This window comes from Chiloscyllium punctatum, chromosome 8 (assembly GCF_047496795.1).
Source record: "Chiloscyllium punctatum isolate Juve2018m chromosome 8, sChiPun1.3, whole genome shotgun sequence".
Taxonomy (NCBI): Eukaryota; Metazoa; Chordata; class Chondrichthyes; order Orectolobiformes; family Hemiscylliidae; genus Chiloscyllium; species Chiloscyllium punctatum.
Genome location: NC_092746.1, coordinates 81,527,011 through 81,554,814, shown reverse-complemented (window position 1 = coordinate 81,554,814; position 27,804 = coordinate 81,527,011). Strand labels below are relative to the sequence as shown.

At 40.8% G+C, this 27,804-nt stretch overlaps 1 protein-coding gene across 1 annotated transcript in view; it reads right to left on the bottom strand.

Annotated features, from left to right (window-relative positions):
- Positions 1-27,804, bottom strand: part of LOC140480696 (plexin domain-containing protein 2-like) — a 415,414-nt gene that overhangs the window by 54,044 nt on the left and 333,566 nt on the right. Inside the window, exon 12 of the mRNA XM_072575933.1 lies at positions 17,514-17,552. Within this exon, the coding sequence (XP_072432034.1) occupies positions 17,514-17,552 (39 nt within the window). The remainder of the gene's footprint in view (positions 1-17,513; positions 17,553-27,804) is intronic.

The following is a 27,804-nucleotide window of genomic DNA, read 5'->3' as shown; positions in this document are numbered from 1 at the left end:
CAGGGGTAGGCTATCTGACCTTTCGAGCCCGCTCCATCAATCAATAAGATCATGGCTGATCTTTCTGTGGCCTCAGCTCCACTTACCTGCCTCTCACCATAACTCTTAATTCCTTTACTGTTCAAAAAACTATTAACTTAGCTTTAAAAAAAACATTTATTGAGGAAGCCTCAACCGCTTCACTGGGCAGGGAATTCCATAGATTCACAACCCTCTGGGTGAAGAAGTTCCTTCTCAATTCAGTCCTAACCCTGCTCCCTCTAATTCTGGGATTATGTCCTCTTGTCCTAGTCTCACTTGCTAGTGAAAGCATCCTCTTTACTTCTGTCTTATCTATTCCCTTCATAATTGTATATGCTTCCATAAGATCTCCACTCATTTTTTCTAAACTCCAATGAACATAATTCCAGTCTACTCAGCCTCTCCTCATAAGCCAACCCCCTCAACTCCAGAATCAACCGAGTGAACCTCCTCTGGACCCTCCCAGTGTCAGTACATCCTTTCTCAAATAAGGAGACCAAACCTGCACACAGTACTCCAGGTGTGGTCTCACCAGCACCCTGTACAGCTGCAGCATAGCCTCCCTGCTTTTAAACTCAATCCTTTTAGCAAAGGAGGATGAAATTCCATTTGCCTTCTAATTATCTGTTGCACCTGCAGACCAACCTTCTGTGATTCATGCTCAAGGTCACCCAGGTCCCTCTGTGCAACAGCATGTTGCAATTTGTTACCATTCAAGTAATAGTCATTTTTACTGTTATTCCCACTGAAATGGATGACTTCACATTTATTAACATTGTACTCCATCTACCAGACCTTTGCCCTCTCACTTAAACTATCTATGTCCCTTTGCAAAGTTTCACAGTCCTCTGCACACTTTGCTCTACTACTCATCTTAGTGTCATTCACAAACTTTGACACACTACACGTGGTCTCCTACTCCAAATCAACTATGTAAATTGGGAATAATTGCAGTCCCAACACTGATCCCTGAGGCACACCACTTGTCACTGATTGCCAACCAGAATAGCACTAATTCCCACTCATTGCTTCCTGTTGGTTACCAATCCTCTATTCATGCTATTACATTGCCCATAACACTATGCATCTTTGTCTTATGCAGCAGCCTTGTGCAGCACCTTGTTGAATGTCTTTTGGAAATCTAGGTACACCATATCTATGGTGTCCCCATTGTCCACCTGTTCGTAATAGCTTCCTAGAATTCCAGTAGATTAGTTAAGCATAAACTGCCCTTCATGAACGCATGCTGCGTCTGCCCAATGGGACCATCTCTACTGAGATGCCTTGCTATTTCTTCCTTGATAATGGAATGAAGCATTTTCTCCACTATAGAAGTTAAGTTAACTGGTCTTTAATTCCACATCTTCTGTCCACCACCCTTTCTAAACAATGCCCTCACATTTGCTGTTTTTCAATCTGCTGGACATGCCCCAGAGTCCAGTGAATTTTGGAGAATTACCAAATGTCAGTTTGCTATTTCTCCCACCATCTCTTCTGGTACTCAGGGATGGATTCCATCAGGGCCAGGAGACTCTCTATCCTTAACTCCATTAGCTTGCCCAACACTACCTCTTCCATAATAACAATTGTTTCCAGGTCCTCACCTACCTTTGACTCTTTGTCAATTACTGGCATGTTACTCGTATCCTTCACTGTGAAGACCGACACAAAATATGAGGAAATGCCTCAGCCATTTCCTCATATCACATTACTAAATCCCCCTTCTCATCCTCTAAAGGACTAATGTGTAGTTTAACTGCTCCATTTTGTTTTATATATTTATAGAAACTTTTGCTATCTGACTTTATAACCTGAGCTAGTTTTTTTTTCTCATCATCCTATCTTACTTTTCTTTTTCGCTCTTTTTGGAGCTTTCTGTTGACCTTTAAAGCTTTCCCATTCTTCTAGTTTCCCACTGGTCTTGACCACTTTGTATCCTTTCTTTTTCAGTTTGCTAACCTCCCTTATTTCTTTAGACACCGATGGGAGATTACCACTTTTCTGACAGTTGTTCCTTTTCACTGGTATATACTTTTGCTGAGCAATTTGAAAAATTGCTTTGAAAGTCCTCCACTGTTCATCAACTGCCCCACCATAAAGTCTTTGCTTCTAGTCTACTTTAGCCAACTCCTCACTCATCCTTTTATAGTCTTCCTTGTTTAAGAACAGGACCCTGTAATGGATTTTATCTCCACACCTCTATCTGTATTCTAAATTCACCCATATTGTGATCGTTCCTTCCAAAAGGATGCCCAACTATGAGGTCATTAATTATTCCAGTTTCGTTACATAGGACCAGATCAAGGAGAGCTTGCTCCCTCGTCGGTTCCACTATATACCATTCAAGAAAACTATTGCGGATATATTCTATGAACTCCTCCTCAAGGCTGACCTGGCTCAACCAATCAACATGTGGATTAAAATCTCCTATGATAATTGCCCACCCCAAAGTGATGGTATTATTTGGTGACCTATAGACTATTCCTATCAGTGACTTTTTTTCTAAGGATTTCTAGCTTCCACCCAAATGGATTCAACCTTATTCTCCATAGAACCTATATCACCTCTCACCACTGCCCTGATGTCGTCCTTAAATATCAGAGCTTTGTCACCTCCCTTCCCTCCTTGTCTGTCCATCCAAATAGTCTGATACTTCTGGATATTTAACTCCCAGTTGTAACCATCCTGTAAACATAGGTCCCCAACGGATACTGAACCATATTCATTTGTGATGATCTGTGCTGTTAACCTCGTTATGAATGCTATGAGCACTCAGGTAAAGTGCCCTTATGTTAGTTTTCGTACCCTTGTTATGAATTCCAACATCTCCAATAACAATATCTCATGAGTTCTTCTTCTTTTCTACTTCTTTCACATTCTGCCATGTAGTTAAACCCTCCTGCACACATGCCAACTTGCTGCTTATCTTTTTATTTACCATCACACTTCCTGTTGTTTTCACTTTCCCTCCCCCCCGACTCACTAGTTTAAAGTCCGAGTGACCACCCTATTTATCCTTTTCACTAGAACACTGGTTCCAGATTGGTTCAGGGGAGCCTGTCTCATTAGTACAGATCCCTCCTGCTCCAAAATTGATGCCAATGCCCCAGGAAATGACACCCCTCTTTCCTACACCATCCTCTTCATCATGTGTTTACTTCCAGAATTTTCTTATCCCTAATCCAATTTGCACGTAATCCAGAGATTATGACCCTTGAGGACCTGTTCATTAATTTCGTTCCTAGGGCTTGATAAACCCCAAACAGGTTCTCCTTCCTAGCCTTGCCCATGTTGTTAGTCTCAATGTGGACCACAACAACTGGATCCTCCCTCTACCACTCCAATATCGATTCAAGCCAGTCAGAGATGTCCTGCACCCTGGCACTGGGCAGGCAACACACCATGCGGGACTCCCGATCCGGCTTATAAAGGATACTATCCATTCCCCTAATTATAGAATCCCCTACGACTACCTCTTGTCTTTTTGGTCCCCCTCTTGAATGGCCTTCTGCACCATGGTGCTGTGGTCAGCTGGCTCATCCTCCCTACAGTCCTCTTCCTCATTCCCAAAGGGAGCAAGTACCTCATACCTGTTGGATATGGTCAAGAGCTGAGGCTCCGCTCTTCCTTAAATCAGGATCCGTCGACCTGCCTCACTTGCAGTCACACCCTGCTGTCCCTGATCACTAACTGAATTTGAAGTATTTAACCTATCAGGTGTGACTGCCTCCTGAAACAAAGCATCCAGGTAACTCACTCCGTCCCGAATGTGCTGCAGTGTTTGAAGCTCAGATTCCAGATCATAAACTCTGAGCCGGAATTCCTCCAACAGCCAACGCTCGCTGCTAATGTGATCACTGCAGTTCATAATGGGATCGGCCAGCTCCCACACCATATAGCTACAGCACATCACCTGCCCAGCCATCTCTACTTAGTTACTTTATTATTTTATATAAACTCATGAGTTAATTAATTTCTAATATTTCTCTGCTCTGTTCTTTTTCAAACTTATTGCAGATTCCTTACCAGCCAATCAGGTCACAGCTTTGCTGTGATGTCACTCCTGTATTTTTCACAGCTACAATGTGCCCTGAGCTTTATACTCACTCCCCAAGCTGTGAGTTTTATTCTCACTCTGTGTTAGTGCTGTACCTCCCTCCCTCTGACCATTGTCCAAGCTCAGTGAGTTTTATACTCACTCTGTGCTGCTGTTCTGCCTCCTTCCAACTGCTCCTTGCAGACCCCCCATGACCCTACCATTAAGTGTATAAGTCCTGCCCTGATTTGCCTTTCCAAAATGCTGCACCTCACATTTATCTAAACTCCATGTGTCACTCCTCAGCCCATCGGCCTTAAAGTCCTGTTATCCAAGGGAGCCAGGCTAGCTCCTTTTTACCCTGATGCCAGTACCCCATGAGCAGAAACCCATTCCACCCTCACCAATCTTTGAGCAATGAATTTTATTTATTAACTTTATTTACCATGAGCCTGTTCATCTGTGGTTCATGTAGTAATCCAGAGGTTTTTATCTTCAAGGTTCTACTTTTTGATATAGCTACTAACTGTTCAAAATATTTCAACTCCTATCAATGTTGTTGATACCAACGTGGATGATGACAACTGAATCCCTCCCCTACAGCTCCAAGTTCTTCTGTAACCCTGAGAAGATGGTCTTAAACCCAGTACTGGTCAAGCAACACAGCCTTCAGGACAGCCGCTCATGGCTGCAAAGAACAGCATCCCTTGAATCCCATATCACAACTACATTCCTATTTTCTCCTCTCACTTGAATGTCTCTCTACACAAAGATGTCATGGTCAGTTTGCTCATCCTTCCTGCAGTCTTCACTCTCATCAGCACAGCTTACGAGAACCTCGTAACTTTAACTGGCGGGGCTACGGGGTTTATTGGCAGTTCCAGTCTACCAGGTGATGGTTCAAGGACAGCAGCAGCTGATAGAATGGGAGACATGTAATTCCAGATTATTAAGGCAGTTACTTTGTTTTATTCATTCGCAGGATGTGGGTGTCACTGGCCAAGCTAGCATTTATTGCCCATCCCTAATTGTCCAGAGCGCAGTTAAAAGTCAACCATGTTGCTGTGGATCTGGAGTCACATGTAGGCCAGACCAGGTAAGGATAGCAGATTCCTTCCCTAAAGGACAAAGTGCCCTGTCATTCAGTTGTATCAAACCTTTAGGAGGAATAGTAAGAACAAAATTTAACATTCAAGTCTTAGAACTACCTCCTTGGCAGCACATTCACCGTATGAATTGCAGTGGTTAAAGAAGGCTTTAAACCAACTATGAATCAGCAACAGATACTGGAGAGGCCAGCAATTTCCACATTCCGAAAATAAATTCCAAAGAAATTAAATGGAGTAAAATGACACCAAATAATATGTGAGATAGACAAATCATATCTCAAAGATTATAATTAAATCCATTAAAATGAAAGCGGTGATTACCAGTTCAAGAAGTGCCTGTGCATCAGTGTCAGGTCTAAAATTTTCCAAAATAAATCACATTTCAGTCAGTGTGCAGGGGTCTACAGAAAGCAATTTAATAACTCTGGGAAGTGGCAGTTAATGTGAGAATCACTAATAATATAAGGCTGCCATGCAAAATACAAGAGTATCTCAAGCACCAAGAAAGGCTGGGCTTGGTTGCAGTATCCTGGAACTGAAAAAAGAAATGAATTTTAAAGTATTGTCAGCTCACAAGAACTGACTGCTGGAGGCAATTTCTAAATGCCTCAGCAATATCTTTCTGCTGCACATACATAGCCAGTGATTACAGTCTATTTATTGCTGTCTGTAAGTTATTAAGACCTGAACAAGAAAGGAAGAAAGACATGGATTTATATCACATATTTCATAACTGACAGATGTCTCATAGTGCTTTATAGTCAATACAGTACTTCTGAAGTGTCATTATTGTTGAAACGTAGGAGTCAGTGCAGCCAATCATGTGAATACCATCCCCATAAAACAGCATATTATGTTAACTAGATAGTGCCTTGTTGGGAAGTTGATCAGGGATAAGACTGAACAGAACATAAGACTACTTTTTAGATTACTTACAGTGTGGAAACAGGCCCTTCGGCCCAACAAGTCCACACTGACTCTCCGAAGAGCAACCCACCCAGACCTTCTCTGAATTAGTACCATGGGATTTCTTATTTCAATTTGACAGTGCAAGACAGGGCATTGTTTTAAAATTTCATGCAGTGTCCTGATAATACAATACTCCATCATTACTACACTAGAGCGCTCAAGCCCTGCAGTGGAACTTGACCTCGCTACCTTCTGACTCAGAGCAAGTGTGCTATCAACTGAGCCACAGCTGTTTAGAAGCCTGGGTGGTAACTTTTCCTGTAATGACTGTAGGTTAGTAAGAACTAATAAGTTGTTTGAGCAAGCTAGCGGAGGGTCATGGGTTACCCAGTCCTAACCTTCTCTGCCAGTCAGCCAAGAAATGACAGAATGCATAGAATTATTTGTTGAAAATCAGAACATGCCAAAAAGTCATTATCTTTAATATTCATTCAAGAACGCACACAGAGTCAATCCAGCTATGGACTGTACACATTAGGATAGGATTGGAGAAGATAGATTAAAACAAAAGAACATGGACAAATTAGAGCACAAGAGAAAGTTAGTGAAAAATATAAAAACAGATAGGCAAAAAGACATAAGATTCAGCCCTAAGTCCAACTGAGCTTGTTGGAAGCCAAGTGAATTCCCCTGCTTTATCTTACCAAACTTGCCTCCTTAAGGACCTACTCTGCCTCATGGCATTTCTTGCATCCGACTTCTGCTTCATCTTACCACAAGTTGTTTCTGGAACAATTCACCACTCAGTGGATTGAGACCAGCATCCCTTGTGCCCGCACTAGATTTAAAACAGCATTGTGCACCTGGCATTCTGAAGCTGCTCTACTCAGTGAGAGAGTACGGTGAAATATATATTGGAGAAGGGAAGGATGATACTGTGATTCTCCCACAGGTGGTCCTGGCATATGGGCTGGTTCTGGAGATCCTGTAGAGGACACTGCAATATCAGGCCCTGTCAGTTATTCTGAGACCATCACCCCAGGTTGTGCTGTCTCTAGGGAGCGGGGGAATGGCAAGCGAGCAAGTGCCACTCTTCATTCCACTTCAAATTTCCTGTGCTGTCACTTTCAAACATTGTACACTACTTCTAACAACTGGCTGTGATGTCTTATCTCTCATGTTTTGCAGATTCTGATAATCTCCCTGTGACCTCTGCTGGTGTGCCCTACAATGCCCTTCCTGAGCAAACCAACAGTGCATTGAAGAAGTGGCAGGATGGTCACAAAGTACTGGCAGATGTCAATGTATGTGGTTGAGGGGTGAATGTACTTTGTGCCTGTGGACAAAGTGCATGAGTTATAGCTTGGTCTTGAGCAACATGGAGGTCATTCGGAGCAATGAGTCTGGCCAGCTGATCGATGTTTCAGTGGAGGAGTATTTTGGGAACAAGAATCATATTTATGTATGTTTTAGGATAGTTATGGATAAGGAAAGAAGTGGTCAACAGGTGAAAAGGCTAAATTGGGGGAAGGCTAATTACAATAGTATTAGGCAGGGACTGAAGAAATTAGATTGGGAGGGGGGGCTGTTTGAAGGTGAATCCACATTTGACACATGGGATTCTTTTAAAGGCCAGTTAATTAGAGATCAGAACCAGCATGTTCCTGTGAGGATGAAGCATAATGATGGCAAGATTTGGGAATCCTGGATGATATAATGTATTGAAAGTTCAGTCAAAATGAAAAGGGAAGCATATGCAAAGTTTAGGAAACTGAAATCGGTCAAGGCCAGTGAGGAATATAAAGGAAGCAGGAAAGTACGTAAACAAGGAATTAGGAGGGTTAAAAGGGGCCACAAAATGTCATTGACAAGGAGGATTAAGGAGAATTCCGAGAATTTTATACATCTGTTGGGAGCAAGAGGGTAGCTAGGGAAAGGGTAGGTCCACTCGAAATCAAAGGAGGGAATTTATGCATAAATCCAGAGGAATGTGTGAGGTCCTTAATGAGTGCTTTACATCAGTATTCACCAACCAGAAGGACATGGATGATGGTAAGATTAGGAAGAGGTATGGTGATATTATTAAGATGTTAAGATGGAGGAGATGTTGGGTATCTTGAAAAGCATTAAGGTAGAATATGCTGCCAAGGAAGATGAGAGGAGCAGATACAATAACAACCTTTAAGAGACACTTAGGCAGGCACATGAACAGGCAGGGAACAGAGGGGTCCAGACCATGGGATTACTTTAGAATGGCATTAAGGTTGGTACAGACACGATGGGCTGAAAGGCCTGTTTCTATGCTGTACTGTTCTACGTTCTAATTGCTTGAAGACGGTTCTCAGGCAATCAGAGATAGTATTGGAGAAAGAAGAAGTGGCCTTTATGGTTCCAAAGGTCACATAAACAAGCACATGGTGCAGTTGACACAGAAGATGATTGCTTGGATGTGGATACAGAGGTAAAAACAATGACTGCAGATACTGGAAACCAGATTCTGGATTAGTGGTGCTGGAAGAGCACAGCAGTTCAGGCAGCATCCAAGGAGCTTCGAAATCGACGTTTCGGGCAAAAGCCCTTCATCAGGAATAAAGTACTTGCACTTGGGTTGATATCCAGGAGAATGGAGAATATCCCACTGTGATAAATACAGCCAAAGTAAGCAAAACTCTTGATCAATAATCATACACTGATACAGATACGCTACTGTTAATGGCAATCGGGGGTGGCTCCAACTGCTGGTTGTGGTTGTCTCAAAATTTGATAAAAGTGTTGATGCATGTTCTCATTGATTCCAGTTACCATGTCTTTGTTTGTGCCAGAGCTGAAAAACTGGAAATAAATGTAGGCAGGAAAGAGTGACAATGAAGCTAGCAATAAGGGTGGGGTGAATATCTGAACACGGTCCATGAGTTCCCAGTGCGAGAGATTGCTGATAGGTGAGTGATGGCCTTGAGCTACATTGAGCTCAAGGCCATCAGCTCGCTGGAGCCATGAATAAGAGACATTAAGCGAAAATACATTCAATGACTTTGACAACCCACGTGAGGCCATGAGGTGCCTTTTGACACTGCTGCCAGATCATTATGTCAAGATGCCTGGAAATAGCCTCCTTGACTTTTTGCTTCCGATCCCTCCGAGAATTGCCATTATGGGTCTGTTGCACCCCTCCTGACACCTTTCCTCGAAGCTACCTCCAACACTGAGGCTTCCAGCACCACATCCTTGAACCTAGGATCTTCTGTTGTCCTGAAGTTACATTTTCCTTGTTCAGAACTGTAGGATTTGTAGTCAGCATTGTTCAATGTGGCTTCACTTGTACAGAGACTGACTGCCTTAAGCTACACCCATGTAAATGAAGCAGTCATACCAAACTTGCATAGTGCATGCCTTTACCAAAACTGGCATGGGCAGATCATGAATCATAGCCCATGCACACAAGGGGTGGTGCAGTCTAATTTCAGCTCTTTAAATAAAGTACAGGATAATATTTCTAAACGTCATTCGACATTACTCAGAAAATGGTAGGGATGCAGGCAAAATCAATTCCATAAATTTACTTTGCCAATTTTAACTTTGATTATCATTTCCTTTAAAACGGCTTTATGGTGCTCCACAGAAGATGCATAAATGCTTAAATGAAAGGATTAATGTGTCCTGATGCAGTCATAGCCACCACTTACTAAAATAGTGTAAAGCTTGAGCCTGTCAATAATGAAGAAACAAGGTTATCTTAATAAGGCCACAAGAGAGTATGACTGCTATTGAATTTATCTCAATGATTTACACATTGCAAGCAGAAAAGGGCAAGAATAAAATAATTGTAAGTGGAAGTGTAGCAATAATAGCTAAAAATCTAACAACTATTGTTTCTTGAACCACATCTTTAATAGGGACTCACTTCATCCACCTGGATTGGGCTGGCTTTCTGCTAAGATTGTACACACATATTATTTATAAACTTTCATAGGCTTTAGAAGTCTTAAATGCTCAAACATCCTCCCAAACTGGAGCTGACATGTAAAGATTGATGGTCTCAGAGAGGTTAAGTGTTCCAGATCCAAATGGAAATTGAGAATGCAAAATGTATCCAAAAATTTATTTGTATTCCACAAGACTTAAAACACAGCATATCAGCCATGAAAGAAAATGTATTTGCAACATTAGCTAAAAGTAGACAGAGAAAATAAATAAAGCAAGAAGCAGAGAGACGATGAGAAGAGACTTTTAATCCATCTCAATTTGAAATGTACTGCCTGAAAAATGGTTCAATTCATTTGTAATTTTTGAGAAGGGACTGAATTTACACCTGTAAAGGAAAAATGTCAGGGCGATGGGAAACAGTACGACTGGATGGATAGCTCTTTCAAAGGGTTGGTACAAGCACAATGAGCCCATGTCAAAGGAAACCAATGTCTACTGTTGTGGCCCACCGCAGATGCTTTCAAAAGTGGCAATGAAACATAACAGAAATAAGAAAACAGATCTGCCTGATACTACAGCCAACCTTTCAAGCAAGGAATTAGTATGCTTGCTTTCACAGCTGTATCGCTTAAGGGACAGTCTACACCCTTGAACCCCTCTTTACTTTAATTGTGGACTTAACTTTCTTGGGCCCACACAGAATTTTATTTTGTGGTACTACATTAAAGCCTCATTTCTGATGAATTGGAACAATGTTTACAATTTAACTGCAAACTTTATTAGCCCCTTTCTTAACCTGTCCTGTCACCTTCAATGTTTTGTGCACAGACAACCCCACGGCCCTCTGCTCCTGAACCTCCTTTTGGGTTGTCCCCCTCATTTAATATTGCTGTACTTGTTATACCTACCAAAATAAATCACTTCCCACTTGTCTGCATAAAATTTCACCTGCCACTTTTCTGTCCATTCCAATAAACTAGTTTTGGTCTTTTGAAGTCCCACATGATCTCTTTAAAATTCCAAGTTTTGAACCATCAGCAAATTTTGAAACTGTATCTCCTTTACCTCCATCTAGTATTATACACATAACAAAAGGTTTGATCCTGAGGGAGATCCTGCTATATTTCTTTCTCCAGTCTGCTCCTTGTTTCCTGACAAAAAGCCAATTTAATACCCATGTGGTGATTGGTTGCCTCCTATCTGCGAGAGGTGGTGAAATACAGCCTCAGAACCTTGATGGGGCCTGATAAGATCATTAGCCGCACTTTGTTTGATACCTAATTCTGGAAAGGCAAGGTCAGTCACAAGTCCCACACATGAGGTTGTCCTTTGTCACTGATGCAGAAGGATTCCTCCTGCTTCTCTGTTCAAAAGACAACTGTCTGTTTTGGAGCACCAGAAGTCACATGTCATGGTGGTGGCAATTCCTGCCCACTGGAATTGCTGTTGCCACTTTGAGTTGAAGAATTGTACAGCATTGAAACAGACCCTTCGGTCCAAATCGTCCATGGTAACCAGATATCCTAAATTAATCTAGTCCCATTTGCCAGCATTTGGCCCCACATCCCTCTAAACCTTTCCTATTTATATACCCATCCAAATGCCTTTTAAATGCTGTTATTCTACCAGCCTCTACCAGTCCCACTGGAAGCTCATTCCATACACGCACTACCCTCTGCATGGAAAAGTTCCCCTTAGGTCCCTTTTAAATCTTTCTCCTCTCATCTTAAAGTTATGCCCTTTAGTTATGGAATTTCCTACCCCAGGGAAAGGACCTTGGCTATTCACCCTAACCATGCTCCTCATGATTTTATAAACCTCTATAAAGGTCACCCCTTAGCCTCCAGCACTCTTTGGAAAATTGCCCTGGCCTATTCAGCCTATCCCTATAACTCAAGCCCTTCAACCCTGGCAACATCCTTATAGATCTTTCCTGAACCCTTTAAAGTTTCCAAGAGTAGGGAGACTAGAACTGTACTCAATATTCCAAAAGTGGCTTAACCAATGTCCTGTACAGTTCCAAATGACATCCCAACTCCTATATGCAATGCACTGACCAATAAAGGAAAGCATACCAAATGCTTTCCTCACTATCCTATCTACCTGTGACTCTACTTTCAAGAAACTATAAACTTGCACTTTAAGGTCTCTTTGTACAACAATATTCCCCAGAATCTTACCATTAAATGTATGAGTCCTGCCCTGATTTGCTTTTTCAAAATGTAGCACCTCACACTTATCTAAATTAAACTCCTTCTGCCACTCCTCGGCCCACTGGTCCATCTGATGAAGATCCTGTTGTACCCTGAGGTAATCTTCTTTGCTGTTCACTACACCTCCAATTTTGGTGTCATCTGCAAACTTACCTTGCATTGATTGTCAGTCTATCATGATTGATGCTGAGGGTCTCTTTTGACAGGATCCATCAACTGGAGCTTTTGGTGCTCTAATAGCATCTTGGCATAGCACAGCACACATCACAGCTTCAGGGATCTGGTCACCTTCCATCATGTGCACATACCCAAGATAGGGAATCTTCCTTTGCCTGATTAGTGCTAGCATGCTTGACAAGTTGGCTCTAGAAAGGACTGATTTGTTGGTGATTTTATCTTTCTACATGATGGCACAAATACGTAATGAACACCAGAGTTCCAAATTATTGAGTTTAGTTCAAGAATTTGCTGACTGCTTCCAATGGAGTGCTGTTGAGTCGGACCATAGGCTGAGACACAAACTGTCCCAGAATACAGTTTCCTTGACACTTCTGGTGAGGATGAATATGACAAATAAATTCAATAGATGATCTATGCACCTTTGGAGCTGGTCTTCTCTCTGGGCAACTAACTTCAATATCCATTGTATTTATCAGAAAAAAAAGAAATCTTTAATACTATTGTGCCTTGATAGAACTACATTTAGAAAAAAAACATGATAAAGTGACCTCATAGTGTTGTTCTCTGACCTTGTCAAACATCAATGCCTAATTATCAAGGAGATTCCTTTTTATTCAGTTGTTTGCAGGATATGAGCACTACTGACTAGGCCAGCATTTATCAGAAAGCTTCAAGGTATTTGATCTGTTGCAGGCAAACTCTTTCATTAATGATGTCATCTTGTGTTTATATAATAGCATTAATGAATTAAATCATCTGAAGATTCTTCACAGGAGCATCATTAACAAAATGTAACAGTTGGATAAAGAGATTTTAGGGCAGAACACTCAAAAATTGTTGTTTGGGAAGGTAATTTTAAAGAGGGTTTTAAAGATAAAGGAGAGGTGGAATGGGTGGGGGGGGGGGGGGGGGGGCAGATCTTCCGGAGTTAATTCTACAGCTTAGGCCACTGAGAGTCAGTGGTGGGATTGTTAAAACAGGAGTTATGCAAGAGGTCAGATTTAGAGAAGTGCAAAGATCTTGAGAGTTGTAGGGCCGGAACAGGTTCCAAATTTATATGGATTGGTACTGGCATGGAAGGAGGATGATCATTTTAAAATCAAGGGATTACTGAACTGTGAGCCAGTGCAGATCAGGAAGTACGGGGTGATGGGTTATTGTGTCTAGATATGAGTTGGGATGTCGGTAGGTGTTTGAATGAGTTCATGCATATGGAAAGTGGAAAAATGGGAGGCCAACCAGAAGTGCATCAAATTCTGGGCTGCACGGTGGCACAGTGGTTCACACTGATGCCTCACAGTGCCAGAGACCCGGGTTCAATTCCCGCCTCAGGCAACTATCTATGTGGAGTTTGTACATTCTCCCCGTGTCTGTGCGGGTTTCCTCCCACAGCCCAAAAATGTGCAGGTTAGGTGAATTGGCCATGCTAAATTGCCCGTAGTGTTAGGTGAGGGAATAAATGTAGGGGAATGGGTCTGGGTGGGTTGCTCTTCGGAGAGTCGGTGTGGACTTGTTGGGCCGAAGGGCTTGTTTCCACACTGTAAGTAATCTAATCTAATCTAAATTTTTCAATGGAATGTCATTTTTGCCATTACCAACAGAATTGACATCACATGGAAACTGTAGTTATTTTTTCCACTGCCTTCTGGCCTTATTTTCTCCATTAAAAAAAACCTGAACAATTGTATTATCCAAATGTTTGCCTCCACGGGTGCCAAACCAATTTTAATGTATTGACAGTAAAACTAATCTGAAATGACTCAAGGCTATGAATATTTACTGAGCATAATTCAGAAGCGTATCAATAACTCAGGAAAATATTGTTGAAAATCACTCATAATTAATCATCAAGTTAACATCAATTCTTCCAATCAGAACCTCAGTTACGACAGAGGGACTCAGAATATTTTTGCATTAGCTTGAAGGTTGTATTCAATGTGAAGATTATGGTCTACATTTGGCAGTAGTAGGACGGTTAGACTGAGAGCAATATATTTTCAAATTTAATAGGTACAAAGCAATTGCTTTATAATCACTCAATAACTACGATGGGATGTTAAACTAGATGCTTTTTTTATGTTAAGCATTGCTGCTGTACCCAATGCCAAACCTGGTTGGAGTCGTGTAGCATAAATATAACGGCACTAATGGGTCAGAAAGTAACTCCCTCAATGAAGTGATATTACATGCAAAACTCAACTAGTATCTGAGCCTTTGGTCTGGTATATTCTTGGCCTCTGCTGACTCTTCCTCTCTCCCTTCACACTTGAAAAGTGACTCTGATCTCTCTCCTGCCTGAACCTGACCTTCACATTGGCATGCTGGGACAGATGGTCTCTCAGCCTGGTATTTTAACCAAGAAGCTGCACCGTGTCTTTCGTTCAGAAGTGGGTACAAAAGACACCCAGGAATTTAAGCAGCTTGAGCCTCAAAGTGATGACATTGGACAGTCTAGGTATTCATCTTCCCTGCACACCTGAAGCCAGTTAGGTCCCCACTCAAAGAAAATCATATTCCTCCCTTATCAATAACTGCGCCCTTGAACAATCCTACAAAGTTGCAATAATCAGATAGGAAACCATAATTCTATTACTTTCTCCTCTGTTGCTGCCAAACCTGCTGAATATTTTTACTATTTGCATAATTTTCCTTTGGATCCAGTGATTTATGTTTCTTTCCATAATGTAAATCGGGCAAATTCTAGGTCATGAGCTATATTGTATATCATGCTTCTGCTGCCAGTATCAGGCTTAATGCAAGTGTAAAGCTCAAAGAATAGTTTCACATGCCTGGGTTATTTTTGCTAATAGCAATAGTGTAAAGTTTCAGAATAGCCACCAGTTCTATACCTCTCCTGATATTCACTTCCATTTTCTTCCCAAAACTGTAAACAAATAGCTACTCTGTAGCTATTTAAACTGTGCAACATTCCCTCAGTTTATTTGTTTAAGTTTCTGAAATCTGGTTTGAAACCATACTTTGGGTCAAAACCAACAGCATGACCTTTGAGTAAAGGCTGGTATCTTCCAACAGCTGTTAAGCACTTCCAATTTAGTTTCCCAAGTGACGTTGTCTGCATCTACTATGAAAATGAAGACACTTCAAAAGCTAACCAAAATAAATAAAACAGGATGATAGTCAGAGTACCTGTGAGATGTTTGTTCGAAATGGTCAAAGGATATGAACACCAAGATTGAATTTAAAAAAAAAATCAAATTGTGACAAAGTTGAGGTTGTTTTCTCCATACAGCATCAAAACATCACTTTGAATGAAAGAATTTGCTTTTGAATTTAGAGAAATAAGCATCAAAATTGCAATGCCCTATGATGGTTCAACTTTCATCATATCAGAGGAAATTCACATCTGATTCAGATAAATGATTTAAGTAACAAACACATCATACAGATCAAAGCAGGAGGTTTAAAGAATAACGAAAACCAAGAGAACAGGACCATATGGCAAAAGGACCTCACATATGGAGGATCCATAGAGGCAGACAGACAGTGACCTGAGATGCTGTTTTAACACTGCATTCATTGAGTTTATTACAATCATTTGGCACTGTAGCCTGAAAGTAGCAGTGAAGGATATTACAGTACACAAATGGTTCAATACTTTCTGATTAAATACCCACCTCTGCTGGTTTATATGAAGCATTAAGGCATTTATTTAATTATGTCATACCTCAGTATCATTTGAAGCCTTTATTTCAGACTGAACTTTGCTGGCCATGTGAGGATAGGGTCGGAAATGGGAAGGCTGGCAAAAGAGTGCAAGTATGGCGCCTGGCACCTTCCCGCTGTCATGTCATTTGTAAATAGCTGGAAAGGTGGCAGAAAGGCTTTCTGTCTTGAATTAATTTGATCCATTTAAATGTCCAATCAAAGGACATTTCCCATCTCTGCCAGCATTTTTCACATTTTCTGCCTAATAACTGATGCAGTCCTTTGAATTCCAGCTGCAAAACTTGATAACAACAGTTGCACATTATTTCTCACCACATCGCCCAAGATGACAACAAGGTCTCACTGTTAGGTCCAATCCATTCCCCTCCAAAGATATGACAACCAGCCATGATGCCATCTCAGGGGCAGGATTTCCAAACTACACGGGGAAATGCACTTTTAACTGCCCTCAATGAAGTTGGGAGCCGCAACAGCAGTGTTCCTGCTACCAATTAAGTACTTCATTCCTTCACTACTGCTGGACTGAGGTTAGCAGGGGTGCCACCAGTTTTGGTAGCAGATGTTGGGGCTCTCTCTCACTTCATTCTGCCCAGTTTCTCATACAAATATCTTGCGATTCACTCCAAATCTCTAGATCTCTCTTTGCTACAGATGGGGCTCTTACTCTTCTTGTTTCATAGTTTGACCTCTCTGCATTATTAATATGTCGACTAAATCAATTCTGTAAATCCACAGGATTGTAGGATACAAAAGGTCAAATGTACTACAATTACAAATTGTTTATAGAGGAGAGAATCATTATTTGTACTTAGAACACAAGGACACAGAAGTTAAAAAAAAAGTGTGGTATGTAATTAGATTTAAAAAGTGCATACTCTGGAGAAATATGCTTTTGTGAAAGCTTGCTTCTCCACTTGTGGCATCTCTATTATTCTTAAGTGAATTAAAGAATATGCAATCCACATTGTCATTCTGTGAGCCCAGAGACATTCTGTTCATTATTCTGAGCACTACTTGTACAATCAGATATCCACAAAAATAATTTTCTCTGCTCAAAATTCTTACCAGCAAAGGAAACTATTTTTATCCAATTGTTGTGGATATTATAACTAAACATAGTTTATCAAAAAATAAAATAAATCCATTTTGACATTTACATACTGGATAGAAAGTGCGTCATTGAGATACAATTTGCCAAACTGTGTGCCCTGATGTATGGATTTCACATTCAGTCTGAATCCAGTTTTAATGGAGATAAGGTGCAAACCTTATGAAATGAGGCTAAATACCTCATAAAGCAAATATATAAAAAAACAAGATTAAATATGCCTATCTTCAAATTCATATTAAGTTCTTGGCTAAGTGGCACAGGATGCTTTGAATTGTTTAAATGAAAACAATTGAATTTACATTATTATGTAAGTCAACATTTACCTCCACTGTCCCTCAGATGCATTGCAATCTTTGTATCATCTGCAAGACATTTAAAATATGAGTTAGTGACAGGTTGCAAGTACAAACCTTACATTACAGAATATCTAACAGCAGGACACAAACTGGAACTCCACAGTGCTGCCTCAGGGTATGACTAAGTATTTTCAAGCAATAACACATCATTTCATGCACCTTATGAGAAATTTTCAAAACTCAATTTTGTTTCACAATTAATGGCAAATTGAAAGGGAAGGTTTATCTCCAGTCATTCACCACTCAGACATGATAAAGTAACCAAACTACAAGAAATGTTTTCATACAGATTGTTAATAAAGCAAAGAATACTTTACAAGAATTGGTTATTGTGGCAAAGGATGGGAAATTATTTGACAGAGAATGAAGAATACATATGAATGCAGGGAAAAATAGAAAAAAAAATAGAATTAAAGAAGGTAATTTCTGCTGCAGAAGCCACAATAACATAGCAGCAATTGAAAGAAATTTTTCCACTAATAGTATTGATATTGATCCTTCGACATAATGGATTGTCTGAAGGTGCTTCACAAAAGCATAAGGAAGAAAATACTATGTGAGCTTTAGCAATGCTTGGGTAGGTTTCCAGTAGCTAGGATAGAGAGTGTTTGAGAAGGTTTGAAAGGAAGAGAGCTAAGTGAGGTTGGGTTGTTGGTGTAAGGACGAAATTCAAGAGAATACAGTATTGGAAACGAAGTACATAGCAATCCATGATGGGCTAGGAAAATATCAAGGAAATGGAGAGCTTCATAAGTGTATGGCTGGTTTAGGAGATAACACAGATAGAAAGTAAAGGTAGAAGTATGCATAGGTAGCAACCTGCATCAGCAATATACATTTACTTGGTGCCTTGAGCATAAAATATCTCAAGTCAATTCACAGGAGCACTCTGGCCTTAAGCTTAGTCAAAGAGACAGGCTTTAAAGTGTGTCTGAATGGAAAAGAGGTGAAAAGTTGATTGAGGGAATTTAAAAAGTTAGGGTTTAGGCAGCTAAAGGCACCACCAGCAATGGCAGAACAATTATAAATCCAGGATACTTGACAGGCTGAAATTATCTTGGAGAGTTGTGGGGTTTAAGGAGATTATAAGGAAGCATAATATCATTGCAAAGAGGGGAAAAGTAATGGAAGGATTTGCAAACAAGGTAAGAATTTTAAAAGCAAAGTGCTTCTTGACCAGAAACATGGGAACGATAGGTGGTGAAGAGGAGATGGCGTGAGATGAGATGTACTAGCAATGTTTTGGACGAGGTTTATGGAAGTTGATTGTATGAAGCTGACCAGGACCTTATTAACATAGTCAAACTTAGAAATGTTTTAGGCATGTCTAAGGGTTTCAGCAGCAGGTGAGCTGAGACAGAGGCAAAGCCTCTGAGGTAGAAATGGTTGGTTGTTGTGATGAGACAGATATGTATTCAGAAGCTCATTTCAAAGTCAAACAGAACAAGAAGGTGCAAGCTACCTGGCTTCAGTCTCAGATAGGCGCAAGAGAGAGGAGAGTCAGTAGCTAGGGAAAGGAGTCTGTATCAGGGACCAAAAAATTATTTGTTTTACCAATACTTTACCTGTAGATATTTCTGCTCAGCGAGTACTGAATGTGAATATCGGACAAGCAATGTGATAGTTCAGCAAGGGGGAGTCAAGAAAGGTGATGAAGTAGGGCTGCATGTGGAGAGCCTTGTATCACATTTGATTCTCTGTTTGTAGATGATATTTGCCAAGCGGTAGGTAGATGCGAAAAAAGGAGAGGGCCTAGGAGAGATCCTTAGGAGACACCTGGTTTTGGAATGGGAAGTGAAGGAACTGAAGTAGGTGTTTTTTGACGTGGAGAGGGAAGTAGGAGAGAATGCTCAGATTGCACAGCCCTGGTTCAGTCTGGGATAATTGTTGGGAAGGGAATAAATTAGCAGCAAAGATATGGAGCTATTGAGGGAAGCTGGAAACAAGAACATCAGTAATTTCAATATTTGATGAGGTGAAATTGTGGCTATGAGTCTAGATGTTAAAGAACCACTGTGCCAATGAAGCACTGGTGAGAGAGTTGGTGCAGAATTAAAGCATGGAGCGGTTGTTGTTAGCGTAAATATTACCACAGTATAATATACAGATGAGGGAAGTCCTGTTAATGGTGTAAGGATAGAAAGCGAAGCCATTACTGGGAATATTTTGGCCATGATTGAACATGGAAAAATTGAATAAAGCTGGAGCAGTGCTACTGAACTGGAAAAAGGAGAGATAATGGACTTATCAGTGGCTTCACAGAGGTCAAGGTGAATGAAAAGAGATAATGTCATTGCAGTTACCGAAGATGTCATTTGTAATTTGATAGGGTTGCTTCAGTGCAGTGATAAGGGCACTGGAGTGAAAAGATGGAAAAGAATGACCTCCAGAAAAACTGGACAAGTGTGACAATGGGCACGACATAATTTTAATAACCGTTCATGGACTGGAAAAAGTCAACAAAGATAAACTGTTACACATGGATTGAAACAATCAGCAAGAATTCCTTTTCTGGAATAAACTGTTTCTTGAGATGAAAGAGACAACGAAAAACTTTGATAAAATGAATTACAACAACATGAGAATTAAACATCTCTGTGAAGAAGGAGCTACAGAAATAACAAAAACAAACTGTTTCTTGGAGAGAGGAAATAACACTTATTTGATAATCTGCTGCATCATAACAAATAGGCAATTAGACCTGCCTGCAGGAATAATATCCTGAAGTTAAGGGGTGAATTATAGACAATAGACAATAGGTGGGCGGCACAGTGGTTAGCACTGCTGCCTCACAGTGCCTGAGACCCGGGTTCAATTCCCGCCTCAGGCGACTGACTGTGTGGAGTTTGCACATTCCCCCGTGTCTGTGTGGGTTTCCTCCCGGTGCTCTGGTTTCCTCCCACAGTCCAAAGTTGTGCAGTCAGGTGAATTGGCCATGCTAAATTGCCTGTAGTGTTAGGTAAGGGGTAAATGTAGGGGTATGGATGGGTTGTGCTTCGGTGGGTCTTGTTGGGCTTGTTGGGCCGAAGGGCCTGTTTCCACACTGTAATGTAATCTGATCTAATCTAAGGTGCAGGAGTAGGCCATTCTGCCCTTCGAGCCTGCACCACCATTCAATATCATCATCAATATGATCATGACTGATCATCCTTAATCAGTATCCTGTTCCTGCCTTATCTCCATAACCCTTGATTCCACTATCCTTGAGAGCTCTATCCAACTCTTTCTTAAACCAAACCAGAGACTGGGCCTCCACTGCCTTCTGGGGCAGAGCATTCCACACACCCACCACTCTCTGGGTGTAGAAGTTTCTCCTCATCTCTGTCCTAAATGGCCTACCACTTATTTTTAAGCTGTGTCCTCTCGTTTGGGACTCACCCATCAGCGGAAACATGTTTCCTGCCTCCAGAGTGTCCAATCCTTTAATAATCTTATACGTCTCAATCAGATATCCTCTCACTCTTCTAAACTCAAGGGTATACAAGCCCAGTTGCTCCAATCTTTCAACATAAGATAGTCCCGCCATTCCAGGAATTGACCTTGTGAACCTACGCTGCACTCCCTCAATAGCCAGAATGTCTTTCCTCAAATTTGGAGACCAGAACTGCACACAATATTCCAGGTGTGGTCTCACGAGGGCCCTGTACAGCTGCAGAAGAACCTCTTTGCTTCTATACTCAATCCCTCTTGTTATGAAGGCCAGCATGCTATTAGCCTTCTTCACCACCTGCTGTACCTGCATGCTTGCCTTCATTGACTGGTGTACAAGAACACCCAGATCTCTTTGTACTGCCCTTTTACCTAACTTGACTCCATTTAGGTAGTAATCTGCCTTCCTGTTCTTGCCACCAAAGTGGGTAACCATAGATTTATCCACATTAAACTGCATCTGCCATGCATCTGTCCACTCACATAACCTGTCCAGGTCACCCTGTAATCTCCTAACATCCTCCTCACATTTCACCCTGCCACCCAGCTTTGTATCATCAGCAAATTTGCTAAATGTTACTATTAATACCATCTTCTATATCATTAGTATAGATTGTAAAAAGCTGCGGTCCCAGCACTGATCCCTGCAATACCCCACTGGTCACTGCCTGCCATTCCAAAAGGGAGCCGTTTATCACTACTCTTTGTTTCCCGTCAGCCAACCAATTTTCAATCCAAGTCAGTACCATGCGCCCTAAATTTGCTCACTAACCTCCTATGTGGGACTTTTGGGACTTTATCAAAGGCTTTCTGAAAGTCCAGGTACACTACATCCACTGGATCTCCCTTGTTTGTCTTCAGAGTTACATCCTCAAAAAAATTCCAGAAGATTAATCAAGCATGATTTCCCCTTCATAAATCCAAGCTGACTCTGACCTATCCTGTTACTGCTATCCAGATGTGTCGTAATTTCATCCTTTTATAATTGACTCCAGCATCTTTCCCACCACTGAGGTCAGACTAACTGGTCTATAATTTCCTGCTTTCTCTCTCGCTCCTTTCTTAAAAAGTGGTACAACATTAGCCACCCTCCAATCCGCAGGAACTGATCTGGAATCTATCGAACTCTGGAAAATAATCACCAACGCATCCACGATTTCTAGAGCCACCTCCCTCAGTACCCTGGGATGTAGACCATCAGGCCCCAGGGAGTTATCAGCCTTCAGACCTAACAGTCTCTCCAACACCAATTCCTGGCAAATATAAATTCCCTTCAGTTCAGGTCCTTCAGCCACTGTTACCTCTGGGAGATTGCTTGTGTCTTCCCCAGTGAACACAGAGCTGAAGTACCAATTCAACTCTTCTGCCATTTCTTTGTTCCCTGTAATATATTCCTCTGTTTCTGTCTTCAAGGGCCTAATTTTAGTCTTAACCATTTTTTTCCCTTTCACATATCTAAAAAAGCTTTTACTATCCTCCTTTATATTTTTGGCCAGTTTACCTTCGTACCTCATTTTTTCTCTGCGTATTTCCTTCAAAGTTGTTCTTTAAAAGCTTCCCAGTCCTCCGTTTTCCCACTCATCTTTGCTATGTTATACTTTTTCTCTTTTAACTTTATATGTTTCTTAACTTCCCTTGTCAGGCACAGCCACCCATGTCTCCTCATAGGATCTTTCTTCCTTTTTGGAATGAACTGATCCTGCATCTTCTGCATTTATACCCAGAAATATCTGCCAATGTTCCTCCACTGTCATCCCTGCTAAGGTATTGCACCATTGAATTACAGGAAAAGCAATTAGCAGACAGCTAACCATGAATGTAACAAGGGACAGAGGAACTATTTTTGATAAGAAGGCAAGCTTCAGACTTGAATTCTCTGGAAATTGGGGATGAAAGAATCTAAAGGATGTCAATATTGTCATACTGCAAACTTGAAAGAGAGAAAATTGTGTAAGAATCTAACTCCAGACACCTCAACAGCAGAACTTCAAAGAACAGCACTGCAGAAGGACCGAACGCTGGACATTTCCAGAGACAGATTATTGTCGGTTGAAATCCTGGCGAGATTTCACCATTCATCTGGTAATTGCTAAATTGGAGATAACAGATTTATACTTGCTTACTTGAGATGTCTTAATAAAGTTTAAATTATTGTTTCAGTATTTGATTGTCTGTGAGATTTCTTAAAACGTAGCTGAATTAAGGGTAACTTGTGGTGATTTACCCACAACACAAGGATTTGGGAGGTCATGATAAAATGAAGCATTGTGGAGAGGGTAAGCAGTGTGGGGTAGTTTGAGGATAGAGTGTGCTTTACTGGAAGGTGGAAGTAGTGAGAAGAATATGATATTGTGGTTTTGAAAAGGACAGCATAATATTGGAATGGAGGGTAGGGTTTACAGGGGGGGAAGTGAAATGGTCAGTAGTTTGATAGGGTTGGGGGCAAGAGGACAGGGCATTGAGTCTTAAGGATAGAATGAAGTTTCAGGAGACATGAAGGCAGATAGGAGATCAAATATAAAAAGACGCAGGATTAGAGTGAGAAAACAGGGAGCCTAGGAGGGAGATTTGACTTTGTGCACAATGTGAAGGGGGAGAAGCAAGTGAATGTATGGTCTCAGTGACCAAGAGGCCTAAAGTTCCTCATTCAATTTGTTGGAGGCAAGGCTGTTGCATGAGTTTGACAAAGATAAGTGATGCCTTGATGTGGTCAAGGCACAACTTTTTCTTTTATATAGATATTTTTATTAGAAATTTAACATTTTTACAAGTTTACAAAAATAAACAAAACTCTCAAATACAAACATTGATATACAATTAAATCAAATATACAATAGCCAAAATTTAACAAAAGAAAAAAAAACGATAAAGAAAAACTCAACTTTCTACTAATCTAACCTACAACTAACCAGTGTGTATATTTAAGTCTCTTACATGCTCGGAATGTGTTAACATCAAATGTAATAAAACCCGTATTCGTGCGGGATTCCTCCCCTAAGGGGCCCCGGACCAGCTAGGTTTGTAATCTCAATTAAATAAAAGCCCTTGTTAGGATAGCCGAAATATCTGTATTCATATAATTCAAGAAGGGCTGCCATATTTTATAAAATAATTCGGTCTTTCGGTGCACCATATTTGTAAGGAAGTCAAGGGGAATACATTCCATAATTAATCTGTGCCAATTTGAAAGTCCAGGGGGGCCCTCAGCCACCCAGTTCACCAAAATATTTTTCCTTGCACAGAAAGAGAGAATAGAAAATAGTCTCTTTCCGTACATGTCCAGGGAGGGAAAGTTCGAAAAGCCCAAAAGGAGAGAAACAGGGTCCACTTTAATTTCCGTTCCTAAAATTTCTGTCAGGGTACTTGCTACTTTAGTCCAATATCTACGGATCTTATGACAGGTCCATAGGCAATGTACAAGAGTGCCCACCTCTATTTTACATTTGGGACACATTGGAGATGCTCCTGCCTTAAATTTTGCCAATCGAACCGGTGCTATATGGGCCCTATGAAGTATCTTCAGCTGGATAGCCTGGGTTCTGTTACAGATAGTAATTCTTCTAGCGTTTTCCCAAATATCATTCCACGTTTCTATAGAGATTTCTAGTCCCAAATCCTGATCCCATGTTTTAAGCAGATCGTCCATATCTCCCGATACTTCATCGTGTAGTAAATGATAAATAGTACTGACGGAGGATACCCCCACTGGTCGTAGGACACTACATTCTCTATCTGATTTATAAAGACTATCTAATAACGTAGTCTTCTTCTGTATATAATCTCGCATTTGGAAGTATCGAAAGAGGTCTCCATTAGGTAATCCGAATTTCTGACGCAGCTGTTCAAAAGACATCAGGACCCCATCTTTAAATAGGTCCCCTAGACATGAGATACCCCTGGATCTCCAGAGTTTAAAAGTGGCATCTGTAAACCCCGGTTGGAATCCCCATGCTCCCACTATCGGTGCATAGGGGGATGTTTTATGTGAATTACCCTCATTTTGCCGCATTATATTCCAAGCGTTAATTGTAGGGTTTTTACAGTGATCTGTATTATAGGGTTTTTACAGTGATCTGTAATGATTTTCCTCTTGTCTGAAAATAAAAGGTTAATAAGTTGGTATTTTACTTGAGAAGCCTCGATGTCCAATCAGATTGATTGTGGATCAGACAAGACCCAATCAGCTATGTAACTTAATAGGGAACTTAACTGATATTTCCTAAAATCTGGGAAGTCCAGTCCTCCCCTTGTCTGTGGAAGCTGTAGCTTCTTCAGCTTAATGAGGGGCCGTCTATGATTCCAGATAAAGGAACCCAACCAGCCATATAATTTACATAGTGCCATCCTCAGCAGCATCACCGGAAGCATTCTCATAGGATATCGGAGACAGGGCAGGACATTCATTTTAATTAGTGCTATTCTACCCAGCCAGGAAATTGGAAGGTCTCCCCATCGCTGGAGGTCCTGCCTTATCCTTTCCAGTAAATGCACAAAATTAGCCTTGTATAACTGACCAAATACTGGAGTAATAAAAATACCTAAATATAAGAAGCCCACCAGGGACCAACGAAAGGGAAAAAGGGATCCGTCCACTAAGTGGGGCATTATAGCAAGGCCACCCATTGGCATAGCCTCCGATTTTGAAAAATTAATTTTATAGCCTGAGAATGTGCTAAATGTATTAATAACTTGGATCAGGCGATGTACGGACATCAGAGGATTACTGAGGAATAAAAGAACATCATCTGCATAAAGGGTAATTTTATGTTTACCTGTACCAATCCTCGGGGCCATTATATTAGGACCAGCCCATATAGCTTCTGCTAGTGGTTCAATTATTAGCGTAAATAACAATGGCGAGAGAGGACATCCCTGACGGCAGCCCTTACCCACACTGAAGCTATCCGAACCTAATCCATTGGTAACCACAACTGCTTTGGGATCACTATACAATGTTGAGACCCATTTAGTAAACACCTTTCCAACGCCATACCTTTCCAATGTGCAAAACAAATATGACCATTCAACCCTATCGAATGCTTTTTCCGCGTCTAATGAAACTACTATTCCTGGTATCTTTCCCTGATGACAGGCTTGAGTCATATTCAAAACCCTTCTAATATTACTGGATGATCTACGGCCCTTAATAAACCCCGTCTGATCCTCCTTTATAAGATGTGGCAGTACCCTTTCTAGTCTCAGTGCTAACGTTTTAGAAAGGATTTTAAAATCTACATTTAGCAAGGATATTGGTCTGTATGACGTACAATCTTCTGGGTCCTTTCCTTTTTTAAGGTTAAGAGAGATATTTGCCTCTTTCAGCGAAGGCGGGAGACAGCCCTGACTATATGCATAGTTATACATGTCCATAAGTGGACCAGCCAATATTCCTGTAAATTCTTTATAGAATTCAGCTTGAAAACCAGCTGGGCCCCGCGCCTTACTGCTCTGAAGTTGCCTAATTGCATCAAGTATTTCTTGGACTGTTAGAGGAGCATTTAGGACTGATACCTGTTCCAGAGTAAGGCCCGGAAAGGTCAAATTTTTAAAAAATGACTGCATCCTCCTAGGCCTATCTTCATAATCCTGCAATTTATATAACTCAGAATAAAATTCTCTAAAGATCGCATTAATCTTTTTATGATCATGAGTCAAAATACCCGTAATTTCCTTGATAGATGTGATAGTCTGAGGGGCCTTTTTTTCTTTGCAAGAAATGCTAAGTATCTACCCGGTTTGTCGCCATATTCATATAATCTTTGTTTTGCAAATAATATTTCCCTCTTAGCCATTTGAGTCAGTGTAGTGTTTAGAGCTGTCCTAAGGGCCGTAATCCTTTGCAATTTGATAATTGAAGGTCTATCAGTGTATGCTGTTTCAGCTGCTTTTAAGCGAGCTTCGAGCAGACGCTGTTGTTCTCCCTTTAATGTTTTCTGGGTCACTGAGTAGGAGATGATCAAACCTCGCGTGTAAGCTTTGATGGTCTCCCACATCATTGATGGGTTGCTAGCTGTATCTAAATTAATTTCTAAAAAAGTTTTAAATTCTTGAGAGAAGTACTTTACAAATTTACTATCTTTCAGTAGGAAGTGGTCCATACGCCAATGCTGAGGGGATGTCCCATTGTTCCTCGCCTTAGTTTCCATATATACAGCAGCGTGATTGGAAATTGCTATACTACCTATTTTACAGGATGATATGGAATTTTTAAAAATCGAGGGGGCAAAAACATATCAATTCTGGTATGGCATTTATGTGGATTGGAATAAAAAGAAAAATCTGCCCTGTGGATGAAGACATCTCCATACATCTACTAATCCTAATTCTTTGTTCAGATCCACCAATTGTCTAGATCTGGGAGATACTCCTACAGTACTCTTGAGAATCCTATCTATTTCCGGATCCATAATACAATTAAAGTCTCCCCCTATAATTGTATGATGGGCACCAAAAGCCATCAATTTTGAAAAGGCTTCCGTTATAAATTTAAAGGGGTGTGCCGGGGGGCAGTACAAATTTAAAATCCCATATTCCTCTCCTTTTATGAGGGCTTTGATCAAAATATATCGTCCAGATTCGTCTTTTATCTGATTTAGGATTTTGAAAGGGAAATTCTTCTGAACAAGAATAACAACTCCCCTGCTTTTTGAGCTAAAAGAAGAAAAAAAGGCCTGATCAAATCCACCCTGTCGTAATTTCAAGTGTTCTTTATCCGACAGGTGTGTCTCCTGTAGGAGAGCTATATCAACTCTTTCTTTCTTGAGATTTGATAATATTTTCTTCCTTTTGACTGGCGAATTACTCCCCTTGACATTCCAGGTGCACCACT